General features: G+C 36.7%; 4 protein-coding genes across 4 annotated transcripts in view; 3 read left to right on the forward strand and 1 right to left on the reverse strand.

Annotated features, from left to right (window-relative positions):
* Positions 1 to 15: 15 nt before the first annotated feature.
* On the forward strand, positions 16 to 2,056 carry LOC126839932 (putative hydroxypyruvate isomerase). The gene has a single exon (XM_050575397.1). The coding sequence runs from the start codon at positions 185 to 187 to the stop codon at positions 971 to 973; it is 789 nt and encodes a 262-aa protein (XP_050431354.1). The 5' UTR covers positions 16 to 184; the 3' UTR covers positions 974 to 2,056.
* Positions 965 to 4,328, reverse strand: LOC126839925 (transmembrane protein 209). The gene is made up of 11 exons (XM_050575381.1): positions 3,931 to 4,328; positions 3,710 to 3,859; positions 3,475 to 3,650; positions 3,277 to 3,399; positions 3,051 to 3,191; positions 2,668 to 2,775; positions 2,474 to 2,595; positions 2,083 to 2,311; positions 1,911 to 2,008; positions 1,286 to 1,495; positions 965 to 1,170 (listed from the first exon to the last, which is right to left on the reverse strand). Exons 1-11 carry the CDS (start codon positions 3,933 to 3,935, stop codon positions 1,045 to 1,047), a joined length of 1,488 nt encoding a protein of 495 aa, XP_050431338.1. The 5' UTR covers positions 3,936 to 4,328; the 3' UTR covers positions 965 to 1,044.
* A 155-nt stretch (positions 4,329 to 4,483) lies between these two features.
* Positions 4,484 to 7,374, forward strand: LOC126839921 (uncharacterized). The gene is made up of 3 exons (XM_050575373.1): positions 4,484 to 4,840; positions 5,142 to 5,332; positions 5,563 to 7,374. The coding sequence occupies exons 1-3, from the start codon at positions 4,703 to 4,705 to the stop codon at positions 7,232 to 7,234; spliced, it is 2,001 nt and encodes a 666-aa protein (XP_050431330.1). The 5' UTR covers positions 4,484 to 4,702; the 3' UTR covers positions 7,235 to 7,374.
* A 2,687-nt stretch (positions 7,375 to 10,061) lies between these two features.
* Positions 10,062 to 23,607, forward strand: part of LOC126839919 (zinc finger protein 423) — an 81,917-nt gene continuing 68,371 nt past the window's right edge. The window contains 2 exon segments of the mRNA XM_050575371.1: positions 10,062 to 10,084; positions 16,762 to 16,830. Coding sequence (XP_050431328.1) covers positions 16,785 to 16,830 — 46 coding nt within the window. The 5' untranslated portion in view covers positions 10,062 to 10,084; positions 16,762 to 16,784.

Genomic DNA, 23,607 nt, shown 5'->3' on the forward strand with positions numbered 1-23,607 from the left:
GTGATAACAGCCGGGCGGGGAGCGAAGTTCAAACTTCAAAGCAACTAGCAAGTACACTCAAATACAGTTCACCTTATTGGGATTTAAAAGCATTGAGGTTAACGTTTGTATAATAGTCGTTGCCGGTTGCAGTGTACGCCCAGTGGCAGTACTTAGTTTTTGGTTTTCGCAACACGTCGAAATAATGAATTTGAAATTTTGTGCAAACCTATCGTTCATGTACCAAGAAGCCAGCAGTCTTCTGGAAAGGTATGGCTTGGCGGCCAATTCAGGATTTGGCACCGTAGAATGCGCTTTTCCTTATTCCGAACCATTAGAGAAAGTCGTACGAGCCAAAAACGACGCTAACGTCACGCAAATACTGATCAACACGCCTAGAGGCGACGACCAACAGTTAGGTTGTGCTGCGTTTCCCGATGCAGAAGATCGCTTTCGTTCGTCAATCGATCAAGCATTGGCATACGCAAAAGCGATAAACTGCAATAAAATTCACGTAATGGCCGGCATCGTCCCTAATCCAAACGAGAGTCATCATAAAGCGTACGAAGACAATTTGACGTACGCCACTGGTGTTTTCGAGAAGAACGGCATTATCGGATTGATTGAACCAATAAATAAGTATTCGGCTCCAGGGTACTATTTAAATTCATACGAACGAGCTGTCCAGGTGATCACTAAAATCGGAAGTCCCAATTTAAAGCTTCAACTAGACATATTTCATTTGCAACAAATCAAAGGAGACTTGACGAATAATATAAAAACTCTATTACCTTACGCAGGACACATACAAATAGCCCAAGTGCCTAAACGTAACGAACCAAACACTCCGGGAGAAATAGATTACAAGTATATTTTTCAGTTGTTAGAAGATCTCGGTTATAATGGATGGATTGGCCTAGAATATAGTCCCAAGGATAACACTGACAGTGGTTTGTCCTGGCTAAGAGAGTTAAAAGGAAACAAACAATTTTAATGCATTGTACTTTATTCAATTTATTCAGTCAGATTTTGTGCAAATAATACTAGTAATAATAATAAAAAAACTTATTCTACAATCCAAAGCATATTAACTCCGGATTTTCCGAGGTTTACGCTCTCCAACATTCCGTTTTCAGTTGTTTTGATATAATTTAGAAACAAAAGAATGGTGTAGAAAAAATTATTACGACCCTGAAATTAAAAGAAATATTGTTTACATAAGATAATATATAATAGACGTACGATTTAAAACATAGTTTCATACATCTTATAAAAGTTTAGAATAATACATAATATATAATATTACTTTTGGAAAATTGTGTGTATCTTTTCCTATTTTTAAATTGTAATGAGGAGGATTATTTGATTGTTGATAAATGACGACTTGTTTATCGTTGGATTTAATTTTTTCTGGATATTTGATGAGGTGCTGAACTGAAAAAGGATTCTTCCCTTTGAGACGTGTCAATGGGGACAACTGAGAGTCTAAGTATGTAGCCAACAAATGCATCACCAACTAAACATTTAAAACAAAATTAATTATTGATTAGTCTTTAAAATTTTTTTTTGTAAATAGATAACTTTTATTTAAAAAAAATGAAGGGCTGCGGGGAAAAAAGATCAATGTCAATTTTTTTTGAAAATGAGATTTTGGTATAAAATTATTTGTATTGACGTATTGTATCTTTTATGCGCTTGAACCAGGACAAAAAACAGATTAGTCGAGAGTAACGACCGCCGGAAGTTTAGGCATACAGGCGAAATGTATTACATTTTGAAATTAAAAACATGATTTTCTCAGAATGTTAAAAAATTGACATTGATCTTTTTTCCCTGCCGCCCTTCAAATGTATGCAACGATTACTATTTTAATTTCCTACAAAAAGAAGATACAAATTACAAATAAAAAAACACCTCAAATGTTAACTTACAACGGAGTCTGATGGTAATTCAGAAGTCCATTCTTTTCCTTTAAATGTTCCACCAGAGTTCCACCGATATTCAGTCAGGCATGGTCCTTTTGCCAATTCTAAACCAGTACTTCATAAATTAATAAAAAATTTAGAAAAAAAAAAAATTATAACTATCTAAAATATTAGTTACCTCTGATTCGTTGTACAACATACTCTTGATTGGTAGATATTTCAAAATATGGAATAATGTGTAACAAACTGGGAATAGTTTGAGCAACTTGTACGGTATGGGCAGTTTTTTTAAGTCGTTCTAGCCCAACGTTTCCTATTGATACATCGACAAATCCTTGGTTGTACAAAGCGCGATCGACATTTTCTATTTCTTTGACTAAACGTGTAATTATTGTTTGTGAAATCCACTGTAAAAAATAAAAAGGTTCTTATTTATACATTAGAGTAATAATTGCAATACATATTAAATAATACTAAGTACATTATTTTTAGTCAACGAACAAATATTTTATATTTATTTATGAACCAACTATTATAAAATATATATTTATTTCACGGTATAAACTTACAGTTCTCAAATTTACCAACCATCTTTCGACTTTGTTATTATCAACTTTAAACTTTCGCCAAACCTCTGAAGCCATGGCAACTGTTGATGTACTTTCATTTAGATCCGATTTTGATTGTTCAGCTAATAGGATAATTCATGTACAAATTATTTTATGATCATCAACAATAGCATAATTCATCACATAATACTCACGAGAGGAAGCTACTTGATAAATAGAGTTTTGTAACATTGATGAAATCGAAGTGTTTGAGCAACCTGAACGTTCCCACAACGACAAACTACGTTGTTCAGAATCACGCTCTAAACACGGGCAAAGTTTGTTTTAAAAACAATATTATGTACTTTATAAAAAGTATAAATCTAATTGTTTTTTATTAATTGATAAAGCATTGAAGAATTTAGTTTTTTGGTTGTCCAACTTAGTTAGCTTGACTGATAACGGCCGCACAGAGTAATAACATTACTTTTTTTCACTATATTTTCAAAACTATGTCCGATAGTCAAATTCTGACTTCAATATTGTTTTTAGTATAAAAAAATTGTCTACTTAGGCAATAGTTATAACAAAAAATTACCAGTAAAAGAGAAGCTGTTTTTACTATCGTAATCTTTAAGGTATTGTTCTAAGGTACACATATCTTCAATTGTTTCGTTATTAGTGTTGTTAATATTATACTTGATTCCATTACGATTTTGTTTATCTGTTACCAATTTATCTAAAACAAAATATAAAACATACATATAATTATTAGGAAAGCCATATTTATAATTTTTACAGAACAATTTTCAATGATTACATACCAGGAGATATTTGAAACCTCGGAGTGTTCCAATTGCTCATTGTACAGTTTATCGGTGTACTTGTAGTAGCCGGAGGTGTAATCGTGCTCGTCAGTTTATGAGGAGATTTAATCCTTATGTAAGCTGGTATAAAACGGATTTATTGTTATAACAATATATTCATTGGAGTAGAAATAATTTATGCCAAACAATACTAACAATTGGATAATCCTAAAGTCTGAAATTGTTCTGGCGCTAAATCAAGCGTATTAGTAGTCATCCATAACTTGAGAAGTCCGAAAATATGATACAATAGACTTGTGCATAAGACAGCTGATGTAGTTGATTCAACGAGACGCCACCATGGAGTATACCAAGAATAAGGTAAAACCAATCTGTAAACAGTTGTAAATTGTAATTTAATTGTACTCGGCTATAATTATATTGTACTAACAAATCATAGACGAGCATCGACAGTATTACTGTGTTGACGGCTCCCCAGACAAAATGCTGCTTCATTCGGTTGACGGCTATTGTTAATTGAATGGCATCTTTGACGAGATCTTTTTTCGTAGAATTGTTTTGTTGATATTTGGTGGGGGTCCTGTAACGCCAAACCGTCAAAATATTTTAAAACGTCAAATTTTCTGTAATATTTACGTTAAAAAAACAAACCTCATGGTTGATCAATGTCCTTTGATGTGCTTACAAATTTATTAGCTATAAAAATCTTAAAAACTATTTTTACAGGAACAATAGGAATACTGTGATCTTGGGATTAACAGCAATGTTATCATTTATTCAAAGACAAATGACGGCGACATACTTGATGATTGAAAAAAAACACTAACTGTTCTGGATATTTGTCAATCACCATTTCGTCCCATGGACTTTCTAAAGAGTCGATCACGTAGCTTAAGTACGGTCAAATATCTAAAATCCAAGGCTTCAGCTTACTCTTGTGATTTGAGTAGACTTAGCACGCGGCAAAGCAAAAGCCAAAAACCAATCCGGCGAGCTGAGAGTTCGAAATACGAAATCATTGAATTGAAATGATTCAATTTTAACGAACGTTATCGGCGTTTATCATTGTAACACATACAAACTAAGACAACTTCATACACTTAATTCAACAATAACGTTAATTCCGTTTCTCACTTCACTTAGTTCGTGATTTTAACCGTTGCTCTTATCAATTATAAAAAGTAATAATTGATAATAAATTGTTTTTACTTAATTAATAATTATTATTAATATTGTTATTATTTTTATTACAATTTAATATTTATTTATTGACGATTAATGATTATTGTGTTTGACGAAATTTTACTAGTATTTGATCGATCCATTTATATTATGACAACTCTTAATTAAATTGTAAAATATCGTGCGTTGTAGGATTTGACAATGCCATGTTGTTTGTACTCGATTTTGATAAAGTCGAAAAATGCAAAACAATGACAAAAATAAAGAGACGAACACAATCTTGAACAGCATTTGTGAAGTTAAAATTGACGGAAAAATGGCTTTGGTAAGCTTGTACGACGATCTACCACACTTTGAATATGACGAAACCATTGACAGAGTAAGTGCAAATCGGTTGTAGTCGCATTAGTGCCCTTGAAAATGGCTCTCAGTTTAAGCAGATCTATGGGGGTAAAGATAGTAACATAACATTTATTTCCTATCGAGCGGGTTCATATCAGGTATAATACAAATTCCAACAATTGATTGATTGAATTAAGTATTTCTTGCCCATAAGTTAACCATTGTACCTTTAAAGCCCTGGGTTACCTAAGTTTTTGGAATATAGATTCATCTTTATGTTCCATGTACATGGTTTTTTTTTTTAAGTTTACTCATTGTTTTTATATTTTATTTTACAGCTGAAAGAAACCAATATTAAATATCAAAATTATATACTAGAGTTGAATCAAAGAATTAAATGTTTGGAAGATGAAAAATCTAATTTGAAATCTGTCAATATGGTGTTGTCTAAAAATATTACTTCATTGTACAAAACTGCATTTAGTGAAATTCAAAGAAAAGATAAGATCATCAACGATTTACGTGCAAGGTAATGTGTAATCACTTTATGTAAACTAGTTACTATTACATGTTTAAAATAAATTTTTATATCTTAACAATTAATTAAATGATCTTAATTCAATTTATGTATAAATATTTCTTTATCTGTTTTATTTGACAACAAATATTTAGTAGTTAAAATAGTAAGATATCTGTTTGAAATGTTTTTATTTTTACTTTACTTCAATGTACTAATTTTAAATGTTTTTTTTTTTACAGAAATGTACCATCGTTTATGCATTCTTCAAAGCACACATATCAATCAAACTTAGCAGCGGTAGGAAGTAGTTCTAATAAACCTTCTCTACCAGAAATTACTAACAAACCCGATGTTTTAGATCATAATGAAAATCTATATTCATCTAATGTTGTTATTCAGCCAAACCAAAATGTGCCAAAAACTATTTTTTCTCAAAGAATGTACCAAAAATTAACTAAAACAAATGAAATTGCCCAAGAAAGTACCACTACTGCTATTTTTAACTTCAAAGACGATATTGGAAAAAACAAAGACAATATCGTACAACACAATACGCCAGAAGATGTAGCAGCATCCTCAAATAAAAATATATCAATAGAAGATCCGAATTCAACTTTGGTAATCTGTGACTCTGATTTAACACAAAGCGATTGTGAGAACGAGTTGCCTTCAGCAAATCTAAGTACGTCTTCATTAAAAGACAAAGAAAATGTACTATTGGGTTCGATTTTTTCAAAATTGAAACAACCCATTAAATCTAAGAAGCGAATGGTAATAGCTCCAGCAACTATTGGAGTGAATAACTTGAGCAAACCAATAAATTCATCAAAAATAGAACAATTGTCTTCCAAAGCCATCAAAAACACTCTACCTAAGAGTGCTTCGATTGTAGAAGACAACAAAAATATCCAACAATCGTGTGTTGTAAAAAATACACCACATTGTGGTGAAAATAAAAACAAATTGAACTCGACAGTTGTCAGGCCAAAGTTTTTATCCGATAATATTTGCTCGCCAAATATAAAAAGTGACAGTAAATGTCATGAACTCTTGAGAACCAATGCAAATAATAACCAATTGCCTTCCGTCAACATCGAAGTCGAACAAGTTCCTATTATTCGAAAAAGGACTGTGGTGGAACGAAGTCCTCGTTCACAAGTAATTGCGACTACACGAAAGTCATCAAGTATAGTTAACACCAGTCAATCGACATCAAATGTCAACATTAGTCAATCGACATCAAATGTTAGACGTGTATCTGTGAACGAAGAAAACAAATCGAGTCCTCATTCACAAGGAATTGCGACTAAACGAAAGTCATCAAGTATAGTTAACACCAGTCAATCCTCATCAAATGTTAGACAAGTGTCTGTGAAAGAAGAAAACGAAACAATTCGTACACCACAGTCGAAAAACCAAGTATACCAAAACGCTTCTACAAAAATTGGGCACACTCGTAAAAGCACATCAACAGAGTGTGACGGTCTCAATAGCTCTAAGAAACCTACACCCGTAAAATATTCCTACAATAGTCCTGTCATCCGGACGTCTGTTGGAAACAATGATAAAATAACGGCAATTCCAACGGATAAAACGGACGAACCGTCAATAAACATTGAGGTTGAACAAGGAACAATCTTCCAACGTTCCAAACGAAGAGTGATCGCCCGTACGGATTCTGAGTTGACCGAACATAACCAAGAACTGAAAAAAGGGAGACGAGTAAAATTAATCACTATTCAAGACCATTGTTCAAAACCGCTTAAGAGTTTCAATGGTGCCAAAAAAACCGACATTGACGTTAGTAAAAAATCTGTGCTCATTGAAAAAGTGGTTGAGAGCAGTAGTCATTTTTATGTACCTCCCGTTAAGAGAAAAAGACCCATAAACTTTAGCAGCGCTGACCTCTGATTGTATAGTTAACCAATTTATTTTATTTATAGATTTTAACAACATGTCTTTGTTAGTTAAAATATATTAACAAATTTATTGATTACATTTTTTATGGTTTTTCTGATGGGTACACCAGTTATAAACAAAATGTATTATAGTCATTTCGAAAGTATATTTAGACTTAAGTTGTTGAAACTTGTTTTTCTTTGTAAATATTCATATAACTAATATATTTATATGTATATATATATATATAATTGTATATAAGAAAATACAATTTGTTTTGATGAGTAAAGATTTGTGTATATTATAAAAAATATATAATGACCGCTTACAAAATTTAGCTATTTACAAACAAAAACATTAAGAAATATTAAGCTGTTCCTTAAATCTAAAAACTACTATGTTATAAAGACACACAATAGAATAACAATAATTAACACACCAACTTCAGTATAAATAAGACTAAAACGATTGATTTGGTAAATTACATATTTTGGTAACTTCAAAAAATTGGTATTATCAGTATACAGTACAACTATTAAGTATTATATACAGACATTGGGTGTATCATAATTTAAGCTAATTAGTACCTAGCAAAAAAAACAATTGTAAGTGATTAGCGCAACAATAAAGAGCCGAATACAATTAAAAACACTTGAAACTTTTAATTTTTTAATAATAAAAAAAATTGTTTGTGAACGCAAAAAAATGTTGCTGCAAACATGACAAAATAGATAAATATTAAATGCATCTATTATTTCATGGATAATTTATGTAATTAAAAAACAAACAGTATTCAACCTACAAACAGACTTTAGTGTTATCTAATATTATGGCTAAATGATTGTCTTGACAAGTTCAATTTGTTATATTTTGTAAGTTGTCACCTGTAGGTTGTTCAAGTTGCCGGTAAGGTATGATAAATTATTTATTTACAGTTTAAAAAAAAAAAATTAAAACTTTTAATTGTAATAAATTATTGAGTCGTTCTAAGCCTTATTTCATTTAGTTTAGCAACAGAATAATAACATATAGTATAATATGCTATAACTATTATATTTTGTAATTTTTTCTCTTTCAAAAAGGCAGTTCCGGTTATCAACACATCCAAAGAACAAAAACGTTAATTCACCTTGTTAAAAACACTATTTCCATTATTTGCAGAAGTCCTTGAGGATAACTTACGTAGAAACCCATAGGAATGACGAGGATTTCAAAGAGTACTTGGAACTATTGAAGAAACAAATATTTAATAAGTATTCGGATTTCGGGATGACTGCAAACAGTGACGATAAAATTTTGCATCTCAAAAAATAATTGTTGTACACTTATATACAATTTAAGTACACAAGAGAGGAGTTTCAGCCCTCATAGCCCCCCCCCCTCTTGAATTCCTCAATAATGCTGTTTTCTTTAATTTTGTTAACAAGGCGTTTTGCTCTAAAATCACTCAGTAAGCCGTATTTTTGGACTTAAAAAACTAAGTTTTTATGGACAATTTTTTTTTAAATCGCTGTCCCGGATGCTGTGATAGTCTGAAAAATAGTTTAACGACCAAATAAAGTCCTAACTACTGAACTAATAATTACACATCACAGTTTGACCTTTAAGTTAAGATTTTGTAAAAAAAATAGCCTTTACTTTACTCCTTAAAATGGAGGGGCTGCGCCGACACCCTCTTAGAATTAAGATCTGCGGACCACAGGAAAGAAGATAAATGGTAATAAAATATTCTTCCAAAAAAAAAAAAAAAAAACGAAGAGCAGGATCAGTTTATTGTATTATCGGTACTGCTCGTAGTGTATTATAAAATAATTACTTTTTCCGACTAAAAAGAAAAAAAAATCCTAATAAAAAATTAATGTATTTTAGTTATTTTTGCAAAAATCTTGCTACGCAATGTAATAACACGTTAAATGATTTAACGTTTAACACTAGTTTATTAGCATTTTAGTTTTATAACTAAAAATAATAAAAATGTATGTAATATTACAATTTTCAGGTATTTTATACAAGAGTTATTTTGCTTTGCTTGTTCTGTAAACGTGCCAATAACTTTGTTTATGTTAATTGAATTTGTCGTATATTTTTCTATATTATAATATTGCCAAATCATTATTTGTCTTAAAACAGTAAACGGACGTTTACAAGATGCAGAATTAACGGGAAGTGTGATATTTTTACATTTTCGTGTGTTGAGTAACGAACACTGTATGCAAGTACAGAAAAAGCCTACCGAGAAAATTGCCCACCGGGATTTGTCCGGTATCCCGGTGGGCCTATTCGCCTATGGATGTACTAAGTTGTCGGAATTGACTTAAAAAAAAATATTTTCGGACAGGTAAATAAGATTTTAAACTGTGGCGGCGGCTGCGGCCGGGACTATATCAGGATCGTACCAAGGGTAGTAGTAATAGTGCGCGCGCCGCCGCCTGTCCGTCTGTTCCGTGGCGGCGGCGGCGGCGGCGGCGTTTCGAGAGTAACGCAGTTTCGCCGGCGGAAGTCACTGGCCCGACGTTGTCCGGACCGGAAGTGCAACTTACGCGTCCGCCCGCCGCCGCGCACGTTGTCCCGTCGTCCGTTGTCCGCGCGAACCGAGCACGGCGGCTTGTATTAATCACCGTGCGCCGCCAGGCCAAGGAGTTCGGTCGTCCGTCCGTCCATATGGTGCGTGGCCCGAAGACGGCGGTCACGCAGCCGACGGTAATCTAAAGAGCCGTATCGCGTGACCACCACATACCGGCCGCCCTTTTACACACACGCGTATACAAATAACATATTAGTCGTGCGAAAAAGGCGCGAAATCCGCCGAGACACTGCAAATCATGTCCAGGAGGAAACAGGCAACGCCTCGTTCGCTTAAACGTAAGTGCCTGTACCGTATGCGCTGGACCGTTAAGTGATACATTATCTCTGTTTTTGTTTTGTTGACCGGCCGAGTTCTGTTAAACTAGTCTGTTTCAAATAATTGCCTGCGCCCCAAGTGCCGTGTCAAAGGGCGCGTAAGCACAAAACCGAACTTGCTTACTAAGTCTTTGCGACCGAATATTGTTGTTATTTTTTTAGAAATTTGTCTTCAATACGAATTTGAAGATACAAACAATTGTTTTACTGAAGTGATGTGACCATATTTTCAAATTAACAAAAAAAAAACTAACGAACATCAGCCATGTATAAAAATACAATTTTTATTTTGCTCGCTAGTCAAATTTTATAAAAAAAATCTCTTATATCCTTATCACTTATCACTTCCCCCTGCTTTAATATTGTAACAAATATTACATTAAAATCACCGTGGAGTGATCACCAGAAAGAACTGTATGGGGGAGGTCATTAATAAAGCCACGAGGACTTGCCCCCCCCCCCCCAGATTATATTTTAGCCTAAAAAATATTCGAAAGGTGCTTTATAACAAGTTAAATAAGCTTGTATAAAAAAAAAACGTTTGTCTGTACGACCCGAGCGGTATTTTAAAATTTGTATTTTTTTTCATGCTAAATGGCTACAATTGGTCAAGTAAGTACTTTGTTGTAAAGAGGGTCATCGACTTTTTACGTTTTTTTAAAAATTATTCTAGGAAGTAATTACTTCATTTTATTGTATCAAGAACCTAAAATCAAAATTTAAATATTATTTATAGGTATAACATAATATAATTTTTAATGGCAGAAAAAAGAAACATTGAAACACTTAAATATTAGATTGATTTTTTTATTAAAAAATAGACATATACATGTCAAATGGCAATACGTTTAATCTTAACCCATTTTTAGCTTCGGCGCGGAGCTGAGAAGGTATTGTTTTTACAATAATGAGTTTTTAATTTTAATTTTTGTGTATGATCAGAAATCATAGTTGGTAAGGAACTTTATTGGCAGGCCAAATATAAAAAAAAGTCCTCCCTTCCCCATCAAAATCGAGAAAATCACCCAAAAAATGTACAAGTTTTTCAACTTAAAGTTACGATGCTCCATAACTTTTTCAAAAATAATCGAAAAAGTTCCAAATTTATATGAATTATTCTTCAAACATAGTACTATCGATAAACATTAACAAACCAAAAAAATATCATAAACTCTTTTCCCTGGAAGGGATAGAATGATTTTCTTTATTTCATACTTTCAAGCAAAGTTTTAGAGATCTAGATCTGAAAATTACACCGAAGGTAGATCTAAAATGGAACAGCTATAACAATATATACAATTTTCTCAAAACTCTGTAGTCAATTTTTTTTTTCATTATTAAGGAAAAACACCAAAAATAGGGTAAATTTACACTTTGGCCGTAGTCAGTTTCTAGGTTGCTATGTGTGAGTGAATCAACAGTCAACAGGTAATGAAAATATTTTCATTATATTGTTAATTACGGTAAATGGGTAGCTGTGACAGTAGATTTTTATAGACAGACGATCAACCCTTATCGTATCCACCCTGCACACCTGATTAAATATTAAATTTTAAGTACATTACTGCTGGTCCCACGATATCTTCTAAACAGCTATAACTGTTTTGAACACACCACCGCGTCGAAGCGTTTATGTAAAAGTGATTTTATCACTTTCGGTTGTAATAAAATCTGTTGACCTGTGACCTCTCCGTCCCCACTGTGCCCCGACCCCACTGTACTGGCTTTTTTTTTTTACAAAATATAGTCCTTACTACTCGGTTGGATTTATTTCATCTTCATCGACAATAACCAACGAGTTTCATAACGTTAAGCAGTGCTGTGGTAAGTTCGGTAATATTCTGTCAAAAAATAAGTTTTCAGTTGATGTTGTGTAAAGTTCAAAAGCGCTCGAGTTTGTTTAAGCGTAAAACGAAAAACGAAAAAAAAAAAAAAACGCTTACACATTGTGTCCGATACGGATCATTGCGATTCCAAATGGCCAAAGACAAAGTAAACATCACTCTCTTTCTTGCGCAGTGCGGTCGAAAAAATAAACTTGGTAAAAATGGTTTAATTGGTGTTTTTGGACTTGTTGTAATATTCGCCGAAATGTCGCCAAATCGCGTGGAAAACATTTCATTTAGTTCCTAGCAACTATTATTGTTGGCTTGGTCAAATTACATTTACAGAATTCAAATACAAAAATTAAATTATAGCAGCTGCCTCGGTGTTTGCTGTGACCAGTGTATGCATGTTAATACTAATTTATTAATTGTACATATTTTTCTCGTTCCGCTTGAGGCTGTAATATGTCCAACTCTTTTTTTAAACTTTTTTTTTATTAAGAAAAAAACCCCCCAAAAAAAAGGGGTGGAATTACACCATTCTAAGACAATAAATTCTCGCCCTAATCGTACAACTATCCTTCCTAATACTCGACATATTGTAATTTTAAGCACATCTTATAGCTTTTACGATGCTTTTGTGGATTTTTGTATTTCCGCCGTCAACGGATTGGCATCGAAGGGTTTATTTGAAAAGCGATTTTCTCATTTTCGGTTATAATAATTTCAGAAAACTCGTGACCCCTGTACCGACTATGAACCGACCCAAATTTTATTGGCTTATCTTTTTATTGGAGTGAAACCGTTGGGGTAACCGGTAATGGGAAGTAAACGGGCAAACGTGTTACACGAACACGGTGACGCTCGTTGTCGGGGATTTCCCCGTTTAGAGGGGAAAAATACAAGTAGGTATAAAAAACGGTCGGAGAGGAAAAATAAAGTAATTAACGGTATAAGATTATAATATATATATATTATCTGAAAACACGATTTTCGGCGCGGTACCTTTGTTATCTGTTTACCTCTTATGGCAGTGATACACACTGTCATTATACTTTTTTTTATCCAAGTCGGATTCTTGTGATTAAAGGTAAGATGATATTATATGATATCTTCTTCTTCTCTTCTTGGGTTCATTGGGCCTTTAAGACCATCCCGTCTCGCAACCAAGCTTCCGTCCTTCTCTGTCCGACGCTAGATTTCTCCAACTGGAACCACCTCCCATCATCTGTTCGACATCCTTTTTTATGACATCTTCCCAGCGCATTCTTGGTCTTCCCGAAGGTCATTTACCTACAGGATTTTGGCGTTCCTAATGCAATTTATGCAGCCGAACACTACTAGTCAACTAAAGTGTTTATATCATAGACGGCTCCAGAAATCTTACTTAATCCCTACACACACACACACACATATAAACTTCATAACATTTTCCTACTTAGGGGGTATGGTGCGAGGTCACTGGTCACCTCAGTTGGCCCTCGACACCTGAGGTTAAGCTGGGGCTTTAAGCGGCGGCGGTCCATGCTACGACCCCACGTCTACCGACCAATCCCAATCCTACACCGAGCAAAAACAATAGGTAACGGGGGGGGGGGTGGCTGAGTTGCCAGAAATACTAAGTAAACTACAAAACCATTCGACGTACTGTGTCATTTATTAAAACAATAATTTGTCGTTATTCTCCTATACAATTACTGATTACCCATCCTTGACCAACTTTAGTTGCATATTAACAACTGTAACGTTTCTGGTCAAACTTGGTTTTTTTCCATTACTTGGCCGTTAAACCAAGTTTCGCGCAAGCAGTTCGGAATCTGGTCACGAGCCGGATCATATTGTACCTAGGCGCGGTGATGGGAATCAATTAATTCTTTATTGCGGTCTGCGTCAATGCCTGACGATTGGCGATCCAATAATTATTACTTTGATGTATACGAGTCGGCCGGCGGCGGCGGCGGCAGTAGGGGCATCGGTCAAAATGAGTTCTCATTGTAACGCAATGGGAAATCCAACGGGCACGGTCAGGTCTCTGGGGACGCGGCGTTGCCGGCTCAGTTTTCCCGCCGGTATACGCTCCGCGTGCCGGCAACCCTCCCCTGCCGTCCGTGCACGCGGTCCTACACTCTGTTGACGGCGAGGCGAGTAAACCCCGTGCAAAGGGTGGTGGCGCGGGCCATGGCGCGGCGGTGGCAACAAACTTTTCCGTCCAGAGTCGTACGGCTGTTCCCGTCGTGCCGGTCTCTGGGGGTACGCGCCGGGAGAGCGGCATCTCTCTCTCGTATAACTGCGGGGACCAGCTGTCTCTCGAGCGTCTCGGTCCCCCTGGGATTTATACATATATATATATACAGTGTAAATATATATATATATAGCGGCGTTACAGGGCGCAGAGAGAAACCCGGTCAGGTGGAGCATTCGTCTTATTGGGCAACCTTCGAGCGAAAACCCTGGCACGTGTGTGACAGACGGAAATAATGCAAGATTAAACTTTCTGCGCAGGCGCACTGTCGCCGTCCGGTAAACCATTATCTCGAACATCATACTCACTGGCGGATGTCAGGGGGGTGGGAGGGGGGGCTTGGGATAGTAAAAACCTTACAATTCAAAATTAGCGCTTTTTTATTTTTCGGCGAGAGATTTGTTGAAATAAAAATAAACGTACAACTGATTTTAATTCTAAAGTTTTTTTTTAAGGTTTTTGTCTATTGAACACGATAAAAGTGTTCATAATCACGTTTGGGGGGGGGGGGGGATTCTCGCCATTAAAAATAACTTAGGCTTAAGCTCAGAAATAAATTCTGTTATGCTCGATTTTGAAGGGAAAGGGGTCAACTTTTTCAACTTTTTTTGTCTTAAGAAGTAAATTTCGTGTACGATTTCTGTACGATAGACTTGCTGTATGAAAAATCTGGCCATTAGTTTTATCGCGAGACAAAAATATTACAAAAAATCAAATACATCATTCTTAAACCAATCTAAGTTAATGAAAGTCATTAGCTTAGTTTAGTTTCGATGAGATACTCTCAGAGATCGCTTTCTCCCCTTGGGGGTTGGAATTATTTATTTTCTTTACTTAATTGTTCCTGTTTTTGGGCACAGCATATTAAGACTTAAGATCTTGTACGTACCAAAAAATATACAAAAATTCAACACAAAATATACAGGTCGCGGCATTGTGTTGAATAATGTTTTTGTTTCTTTTCAATAAAAAAATATATCTTCAGTCCAATTTACACGCCAGAATTCCCCAAAAAACTTTCGATAATTGTATTTTGCTTTGCAGTGGCCTTTTCCCCTTAGCCATACTTCTCAGACCTTAGTACTTACTATTCATGTCCGATTAACATAAATAATTGTACAATGAAATGTTGTACATGCTCAATTTATACTCTGTTTATGTCAACGTCTACTGGATTGTTTTTGTTACTGACCATCACTTTGGTTTTCTTTTGATTTAGATTCATTCAATATTTTGTTTCGATTTCTTCTATTTTTCATAGTAAACACTGTATAGGTAATTTTTGTTTTCAGCTCCAAAAACAACATTTTTATTATCAATCGTAATGTGCTCGTACTTAGCTAACAATATACATATATTAAGAAGTTTTGAAGGGTGTACGTTTGATGTTTGCACGAAACTGTATATGAATGAGACATCCTTCGACATCCTTTTCCGTGTTTCGCATTACGAACGCTTTTTCGGAAGCCATAGATTCGTTTTTAATTTGTCTTGTTTGTTTTTCCAGTAACATTTTTTAAACTACAGGATACACTCGTACCTTTCCTGCTGCCGGAGTGTAATATAGGCCAAAGCGTATGGAAATTGGTTGAAAAAAACTAAGTGACACAATTGTGCACTACAGGCGTGTGACAATTGAAGTATAATATTACACTTGTGTTAAGTTCAATATAATATAGTGTCGTGACCTCCTTTCCATTTTGGTACTAACAAATACCGGCGATGCAATTTTTTTTCAACGACATCCGGTTAATTATGGTTTAAAGCACTGTTTTTTTTTTTCTCGGTTTAATTTTATCCGATTCTTTGTATTATATCACCCCTCTCCTACCGCGGTACTACCGAAAACTCGTGTGTCCACGCGTTGTTAATAGAGGTTGAATAGGATAGGGTAGAAAATTGCAATCACACCTACCGTACATACTTTTTCCTATACTTACAAAAAAAGTGGTATTAAATGTTCCATTGACGGACATCTTAAAAGGGCATGCACTCACCATGTTTACTGTAGTTCAGTGCACTCGAATAAAAACTCTTTAATTGTTTCTAGATGGACAGTAGTCAATTGCCATGTAGTTATAGTGATAATTTTGATATCTTAAAATTAAAAAAACCAGTACAGTGGGGTCGGTGCTTAGTGGGGACGGAGCATAGTTGGGACGGGGAGGTCACAGGTTTACGGGAATTTTTAAATCTGAAAGTGATACAATCACTTTCGAAAAAACGCTTCGATGCAAATCGGTAGTTAGTATTTTCAAGCCAGTACAGTCCGAACCAAGCACAGTATAAACCAGCAAAGTTAGAAAGTTTTAAATGAAGGTTCTGTATTTACAAATGAGCATCAAAGCGTTAATTTGAAAGTGATTATATCCGAGAGGACTAGTACAGTAGAGTATTGGCATAATGTAATCAAAGCAATGAGGAAACGGAGAGGTCACAGGTCTACAAGAATTATTATAAATAAAAGTGACAAAATTGAATAAAATCGCTAATAAATAAGGGGAGGGACCGAAATTTAGACAAACCCATGACCACTTACTACAACGGTGTATATTTTTGTTGTTTTTCAGATGGAAATCCCGACGCGGACGAAATGATTGCCGACGAGGACCTCGCCGCACCGACGTTATCTTCTTCGGGTAAACAAAACAGTTTCCGTTTTACACGTCATATTATTATTATGCACACACACACACAGTGCACGTGTGTGTGTGTGTGTCGATAGATGTTGGGAAAACTCGCCGGAAATCATAACCGAATCGATTTGCCGGTGCACACTTTTGTTTCTGCTGTGTGTGTGTGTGTGTGATAAAATCCCGGGGTTTTCGATTCGTTCTCCCGCAGGTGCCAGTGGGATTTTCGCGATTCCCGCGGGACGGCCGTAACGAAGAAACGAGGTGCAAGAAACCCTTTTTGCAATTTCCAACCACCTCACCCCCCCAGCCACACACACACACACACACCCCGTCCGCGCCGCAAAGGTAACCGGCGACAACGCGGCTGCTGTTCGACTAAATTGGCCGCTTTTCATACGGCATTTCAGCGGGGTCCGTACGGTTTTCATTACGCCAGTGGGAACAGTTGTATTCTTTTTCGGTGCGCGCTGTGTAAACTCTCCCTATTCCCCTCTCCGCCCCTCTCGTTTGTTGGTTTGCATCCGTAGTAGTAGTAGTGGCATGTCGGTTTTAAGTTGCACATGTACACACTGAGTTTTGAACGTACCGAGACGAGAGTAGAGTCGAAAACAAAAACCTTGTAAAAAAAAAAACCCCCATTTGTTTTGGAGTGATTACCAAACATTTGACGGGAGCGAACCGAAAATAGAAAACCCGTTCGGTTTTTTTTTTGTGTTAAATCTGAAGATAGAGATACAACAGAGTTATTACTATACTGCATAATAATACACCGTTGCAGAAGAAAAAAAAATTTTTAATGACCGATCACGAGCCTTGTGATGTTCAAGGAATCGCCAAACGTATGGTTATTCATTTAAATTTTAACAAATGTCCCACGCAACCCGGCATATTATGCTTTTTGAACAGATTTGTTATTGGTACAAGTGTGTCTTCTTGGTAGTGACAGCGTAACTGGCTTGTATGTCTAACAAATTGCAAAATTAGATTCGATAACAGAGTGATTCGTTTAGGGTTAACCACTAAGTTTGTTTTTGAAATAATTACAATTTCGTAGTTTCTCTTTTTCAGAACTTTTTTGTTTATGTTATTTTACAACACTACAAATTACTAGGTATTTACCGTTTTTAGTATTTTCCAAAGCTCTGTCACCTGTTGAAACCAAAATGGGGACGTACCTATGTATTTAATGAACTTTTTAAGTGTTAAAAGTTGATCTTAAAATTGAACTGAAGTTTTTCTTAAAAAAATACAAATTTGAATATTGTAAAATACTTGTAACATAAACCAGCGTGTCTCTAAAAAAGAAAAGTATTAAAAAAATCAGTACTATGAATACTAAGCAGTAAGTAAATACTTAGTATAAAGGCTAAGGACATTAACATGATTGAGTTGAAAGTTTTAACATAATATATTTATTTTTTTAAGATTTATTGTACTACTACATTTTTATTAAAAATACAAAAACGCTGATAATAAATAAACGGCTTTGTAAGTATAACGAAATGTTGTAACCTATAAATCATAGATTATTAATCATAACCGATTAAAAGACTAAAAGGTAATCATATTTTTTTAACAAAGTATTTTAAGCCCTTCGGTGTATATAAGTGCATTTTTTTCATTTAGATATTAATAGTATACACGATAAATTTCAATTTATGTTTTGACCAAATATATTAGGATTTTTTTTTTAAGATAACGGTTGAAGCATAAAATTAAATAACGTTTTAAACACCGATTTTTTCTAAAATTTTAATAATATGAAATCGCTTTAAAAAAAAAAAAAACACTTCTATAATTGCGTGATCGATATTTTAGTACCTGAGCGAATTTTCCAAGCAATAAAAGACCACGATTGTACTTTCACCCAAAATTGGCAACGTTATCTTTTAACGTAGCAGCTAAAATATACATTTATTACCTTAGACGAATGAATAATTATTGGGCGCGTTATGTGGCATGCGTCTAAAAAGGACAATTTTACTTTTTCTCGCTTGTAAAAAATAAATCAAAAAATCTTCTGTGACCTGACCAAACTCAATAACACACGTTAGGGCCTCGGCGAGTATCGTTTTCGCCAAAAAGCGGGGATTGATCCTTTTAGGTCCGGGCCGCAGACAGACGGCCGTGTCGGCTGTGGGCGGGGGGGGGAGGAGGTGGGCGGGGGGGGGTGGTGTATTTTAAACAGATAGCGAGGACGAACGGAAGGCACGTGCACGGGCAGCCCCGTTTCAATTACAGCGCCAACAGATAAGGAGAAAACAGGGCGGCGGCGGCGGCGGGGCGTCTGGCCGGGAACTTACATACCTGCGTACCTTTTATGTGCGGCAGGGGGTTATGGTCCTCTTGGGGGTTTGCCGACTAATCAGAGTTTTTCTTGCACGCGTTTTCTCTTTTTCTCCGGTACACCCTTTCAGCGGCAAACGAGTCAATATTAGGTATGCGAACGATGGTATCCCCCCGGGGTGCTCCACCGTGTGCCCGCTTTCAGCGCCTGATTAATTGCATATATCCCACCGCCGCACCGTCGACGCGACGTTATACCGTTCGACTCACTCGGCCTGGAACTCTGAATTTTTGCGACTAAAACGCTTATGTTTTGACTTGCTATGTTTTGTTAACTTGTTAAAAACAATAACAGTCAACTAAAAATATTGACTGGCCGAACACCAGCTTCGAATAATTATTAAAATAGAGATTTAAAACTTTAACAACATCAAATGTAGTTATTTATCAAACTCGCTACATGATCTGTCAAAATGTTCAGCAAATTATTCTTATTATAAAAAATGAATTTAAACGTTACCATTTATAATTTTCAAAATTGATCTGCGCTCTGGAAATTACATACATATAATTCATAATGTTTTTAAAAAGAAAAAATTCCATTTCTTACGTAAAACGGATCATCTTAATAATAATAAAATAAATAAATAGGCTTCTTTCTCGAAAATATACTTAACAACATATTTTTGAAATTTTATTTATAATAATAGTGTGTATATTATCGTTTACCATAAGTCTAACAATTTACAGAAAGTACAAAAAACTACTCCCCGAAAATTGTTGTGTTACGTATCATTGTTTTGTTAGGGATTGAATTGTAATCGAATAGTCAACGATTTACAAAAAATATTCCAGCTTGGGTAACTACCGGAATTTGCTTGTTAAAGTTACATCAGATCTTTGGAGCGAGTTAGTCATTTTATAGTCATTGGATAATTTATTTGAGAGTTGTAAAATACTATTTCTATAACCACAACATAATTTGTGTTCAGTTTAGTGTACTAAAAGTTTTCTCAAAGTATTTTGACTGCACACAAATATTTAACCGTTAAGACTGCTGAAACGATTTTGATTAAAATATAGCATGTATTGCATTTTGTTTTTGCGATCTGCCTCGTGTAGCTTATAAATCCACTTTTATTCATCATTCTGATTAAATTGCCTTAATCGGTAACTGCGTTATTTTTTCCTTCTTACCCAATGCGATCACTCCAATATCTATTTTATGAACAATAATTGTGTAATATGTTGTTCTACTCTGAGGCAGCGTTGACTGTTCTTCATTGGCGGCTAATGTTAAATCTATAAAACATAGTTGGCCGTAACTGATTGCTGTGTTCCATAAGCGATAAACATTTTTTAATCTCGTTTATATTAAACAATAATCAGTAATTACAAATTAAGACTACACGTTTTGTTATCATAATCAATCGAATCGTAACCATGGTAATAGTATGATGTTAACCTACATTTTATTTAACCGAGTTTAACCTCCGTTTGCTTGCGTCGATTAAGACAAACAAATTATGTCGAATACAAAACGTCAACGTTGAACTGGGATTTTTTTTTGAACTGTATCGTGTGATACGGGTATGCTGTCTACATATACTACAAACCGCAATTGGGTTTTAGCAATTCGGTATTATGTGCAAAACAACACTGCGTGTTGTGCGTGACGAGTTGCTGGTAAATGTAAATCCGACCTAACCGTATGAGCTGTACGGTTAGGTATTGGATCGCTGCAATTCGTCGGTCGGCAGAAGCCATTTGGGCTTTACAAACATTATTATTACTATTTTCGGAATGTCTCGCGTTATAACGTTACAACGCACGTGTGCCGATTTCAATTGTTATGTTCGAATTACAATTCAACCGCACACGCGCCCAGCATTACGACGTATAGGTACGTGTGCCGGCCGTTCGGTGTACCGGCCGGTTTGGTGGTAATCCCGGGTTAGGTTCGGGACACTGAAAAACCGACTCGCAGCTGTTGGCGGAGATCATCCGGTATATTATTTTACGCACACTCTTCCTCGTGTCTGCCGGAGTCTGAAAAAAGCTTCGCCGGCGGATTTCCTCTCCACCCGTCCCCCCCCCCCCACCTGTGACGTCGGTCTGGGCATACGCGGCGGCAAGAACGCGGGCACGGGGGGCGGGGGGGGAACTCGAGGGGTTTTGCGTTCGGCCGGCGTGCGAATTCGGAGGTTGGAAAGCGCTCTCGCGTGGGCGGGAGGGCGGGGTAGATAAGCCGAGAGGCCGCCGGCCACCTGGGATTGCCGGCAACTCCATCAGAGTGGCTTAGCGAGGCGCAGCAATTTCCCCAGAGTAACGCTCGCGCTCTGCTTCTCCTCGCCAACCGTCGTCCCCTGCCTCGGCGTCCGCCGCCGCACCTCCGCCGTCAGTTTGTGCCGCGCAAAACCACCGGCAGAATTGATGAGTTCTTCTCCGTCCGCCGCCCGCCACCGTCAGCGGCCTGTGTATATTCTACACACACACACGCACACGCGGCCTACGGTCGTAGATTTTGCACGGGGTTCACGTTTTAAATACCACCCGGTCCGAAAAAGAGGTCTTCGCGCGCGCAGTACTTAAACGGACCGCGAAAACCGCGTTTGGACTGCACGGATGTGTTGCCTACCTGCGCCCCTGCGGAAAGCGTTTCGTCGAAAGTAAAAGAAAAAACGCCGAGCCGACCCGCCGATCGGAGAGCGGTAGGAGAGTACAAAAATGTATGTATAATAATAATAATATTATTATTATTATTATTATTATTCGACGATCATATATAGACCGCAACGGCGACGAACGGCCTCCGGGGTGCCGTTCCCGCAGAGGTAACCTTCGGAAAACGCTACCGCGCTGACATATTAGTCTACAGGGGATACCGTGGTATATACACACACGGAGCTAGGTATATAGTATGCGTGTAATGCAGTGCGTTTGTGTGCGTGGGGGGCGCACATCATACTGTCGCCTCCCAGCGGTACCCCTTCCCTCCCCTCCGCCTCGACGGCTCGGCGCCAGCGTGTGATATATATATATATAAATACTTCTACCCACTCGTCGCTCTACCACCCCACCCACACTCCCCTAACCTCCCCCTAACCTCCCCGTCGGCGTTATATTGTTGTTATCTCGCGTGCACATGGCTTTTGTTTACCGGCAGAACGCCCGAAGGCGTCGAACGTCTCCGGGGACGCCGGCAAGTTTGCATTTTAAAACTACTCCCGGGAGCACTTCTTTCCCCTGTAACCACCCGTCCGCTAACCGCCGGCTCTCATACTCGGTCGGGGGGGGGGGTGTGGGGTGGGTTTATGTACGGGTACACCTTCACAAGTGTATACCTTGTGCTAGAAATGTAATTTATCTATACCGTAAAATATCGCCGGCGTGTATTAGGTTTGCCGGAAGTTTTATGGCGGACCATAAGACGTGTAGCGCGAGCGAGTGATGACGCGACAAGTATTGGCCGAGTCCTGTATTGTATAAAGTATATTGTATAGTACCTATCCCTACGTGTACACCGTGCCGGCGGGTGTATCGAGATGTCAAAACCGAAACGGTCAGCCGTTGAAATATGTGCTGAAGTTGTTGTTTTCGAAATCAACAAACGTCAACGAATCGAATAAACTCCCATACTCGGGATGGTTAACTCTATTGCTTGTGATGGTATCGCTGTGGAAGAAGCGACGCCATCTGCCAAATTCTGCCAAAGAAACGCAGCAGACGTTGTCGATTGTTCAATTTTTACTTACAATAATTCTCTTGCAACTGCAAGTTTAAATGAGTACAACAAAAAAGGAACTTTATAACTGTGGTTAACACAGGACTTGTATCTATTGTAGATCTTCAAATAGAAACCCAAAGGATAGAGCAGATTCAGCACTAAAAAATTAGGGCCTTTTCCTTCCTTTTACGCCCGATGCTTTCCTACTCCCAGCGACCTTTGATATTCGTGCACCCCGTCTATACTCACCTTTGCCTAGAACGTTCTCTGGGGCTCTTTGTGTTCGGCCTACATCTTGTTACCTTCCAATTAGACCTTTTTAACTCTACACGTGTCCGGTCCATCCTGTACTACTGCTTTTTAAGGTTCCGACTATACTTGCTTCTCCGCATAGGTCTTCTAATTCTAAATTAGTCCTTTTTTTCGTACTCTCCTTAACTGATCCTTTACGGTCCGTACATTCTCCCCAAGGACTTCGTTGAAAACACTTCCAGATTTTTATAAAGTATACAAATTAGTAGACTTACCATGGGGATAAATAATATGAGTAACAGCTACTCTCTCTGGTCGATAAAAGAAAAAACTTTAAAAAAGTATACTAACTTCATACTACACATGTTTGTATATTATTTTGCATAACCTTTCTGAGTATTAGTTTTAAAATAACGGTTTTGGCAAGTTCTGTGGTACAATTTCTTAATACAACTGTCAACTTTGTCTCTAACGTTCATGAGTATATCTAATTGGTGCTTTTTGACGGTGGTTGA

Source organism: Adelges cooleyi, unplaced genomic scaffold (assembly GCF_023614345.1).
Source record: "Adelges cooleyi isolate 19-005CV unplaced genomic scaffold, UGA_ACOO_1.1 ACOO_flye_CR_arks_rails_tigmint_CR_PRNA_31, whole genome shotgun sequence".
Lineage (NCBI taxonomy): Eukaryota > Metazoa > Arthropoda > Insecta > Hemiptera > Adelgidae > Adelges > Adelges cooleyi.

Coding starts and splice junctions, on each gene's coding strand:
- LOC126839932 (XM_050575397.1), top strand. CDS start 185: ATGAATTTGAAATTTTGTGCAAACCTATCGTTCATGTACCAAGAAGCC.
- LOC126839925 (XM_050575381.1), bottom strand. Junction 2,776..3,050: donor AAACAGCTTCTCTTTTACTG/GTAATTTTTTGT, acceptor GCCCGTGTTTAG/AGCGTGATTCTGAACAACGT. Junction 1,496..1,910: donor AATTACCATCAGACTCCGTT/GTAAGTTAACAT, acceptor TTAAATGTTTAG/TTGGTGATGCATTTGTTGGC.
- LOC126839921 (XM_050575373.1), top strand. CDS start 4,703: ATGCAAAACAATGACAAAAATAAAGAGACGAACACAATCTTGAACAGC. Junction 4,841..5,141: donor ATGACGAAACCATTGACAGA/GTAAGTGCAAAT, acceptor TTTATTTTACAG/CTGAAAGAAACCAATATTAA. Junction 5,333..5,562: donor ATCAACGATTTACGTGCAAG/GTAATGTGTAAT, acceptor TTTTTTTTACAG/AAATGTACCATCGTTTATGC.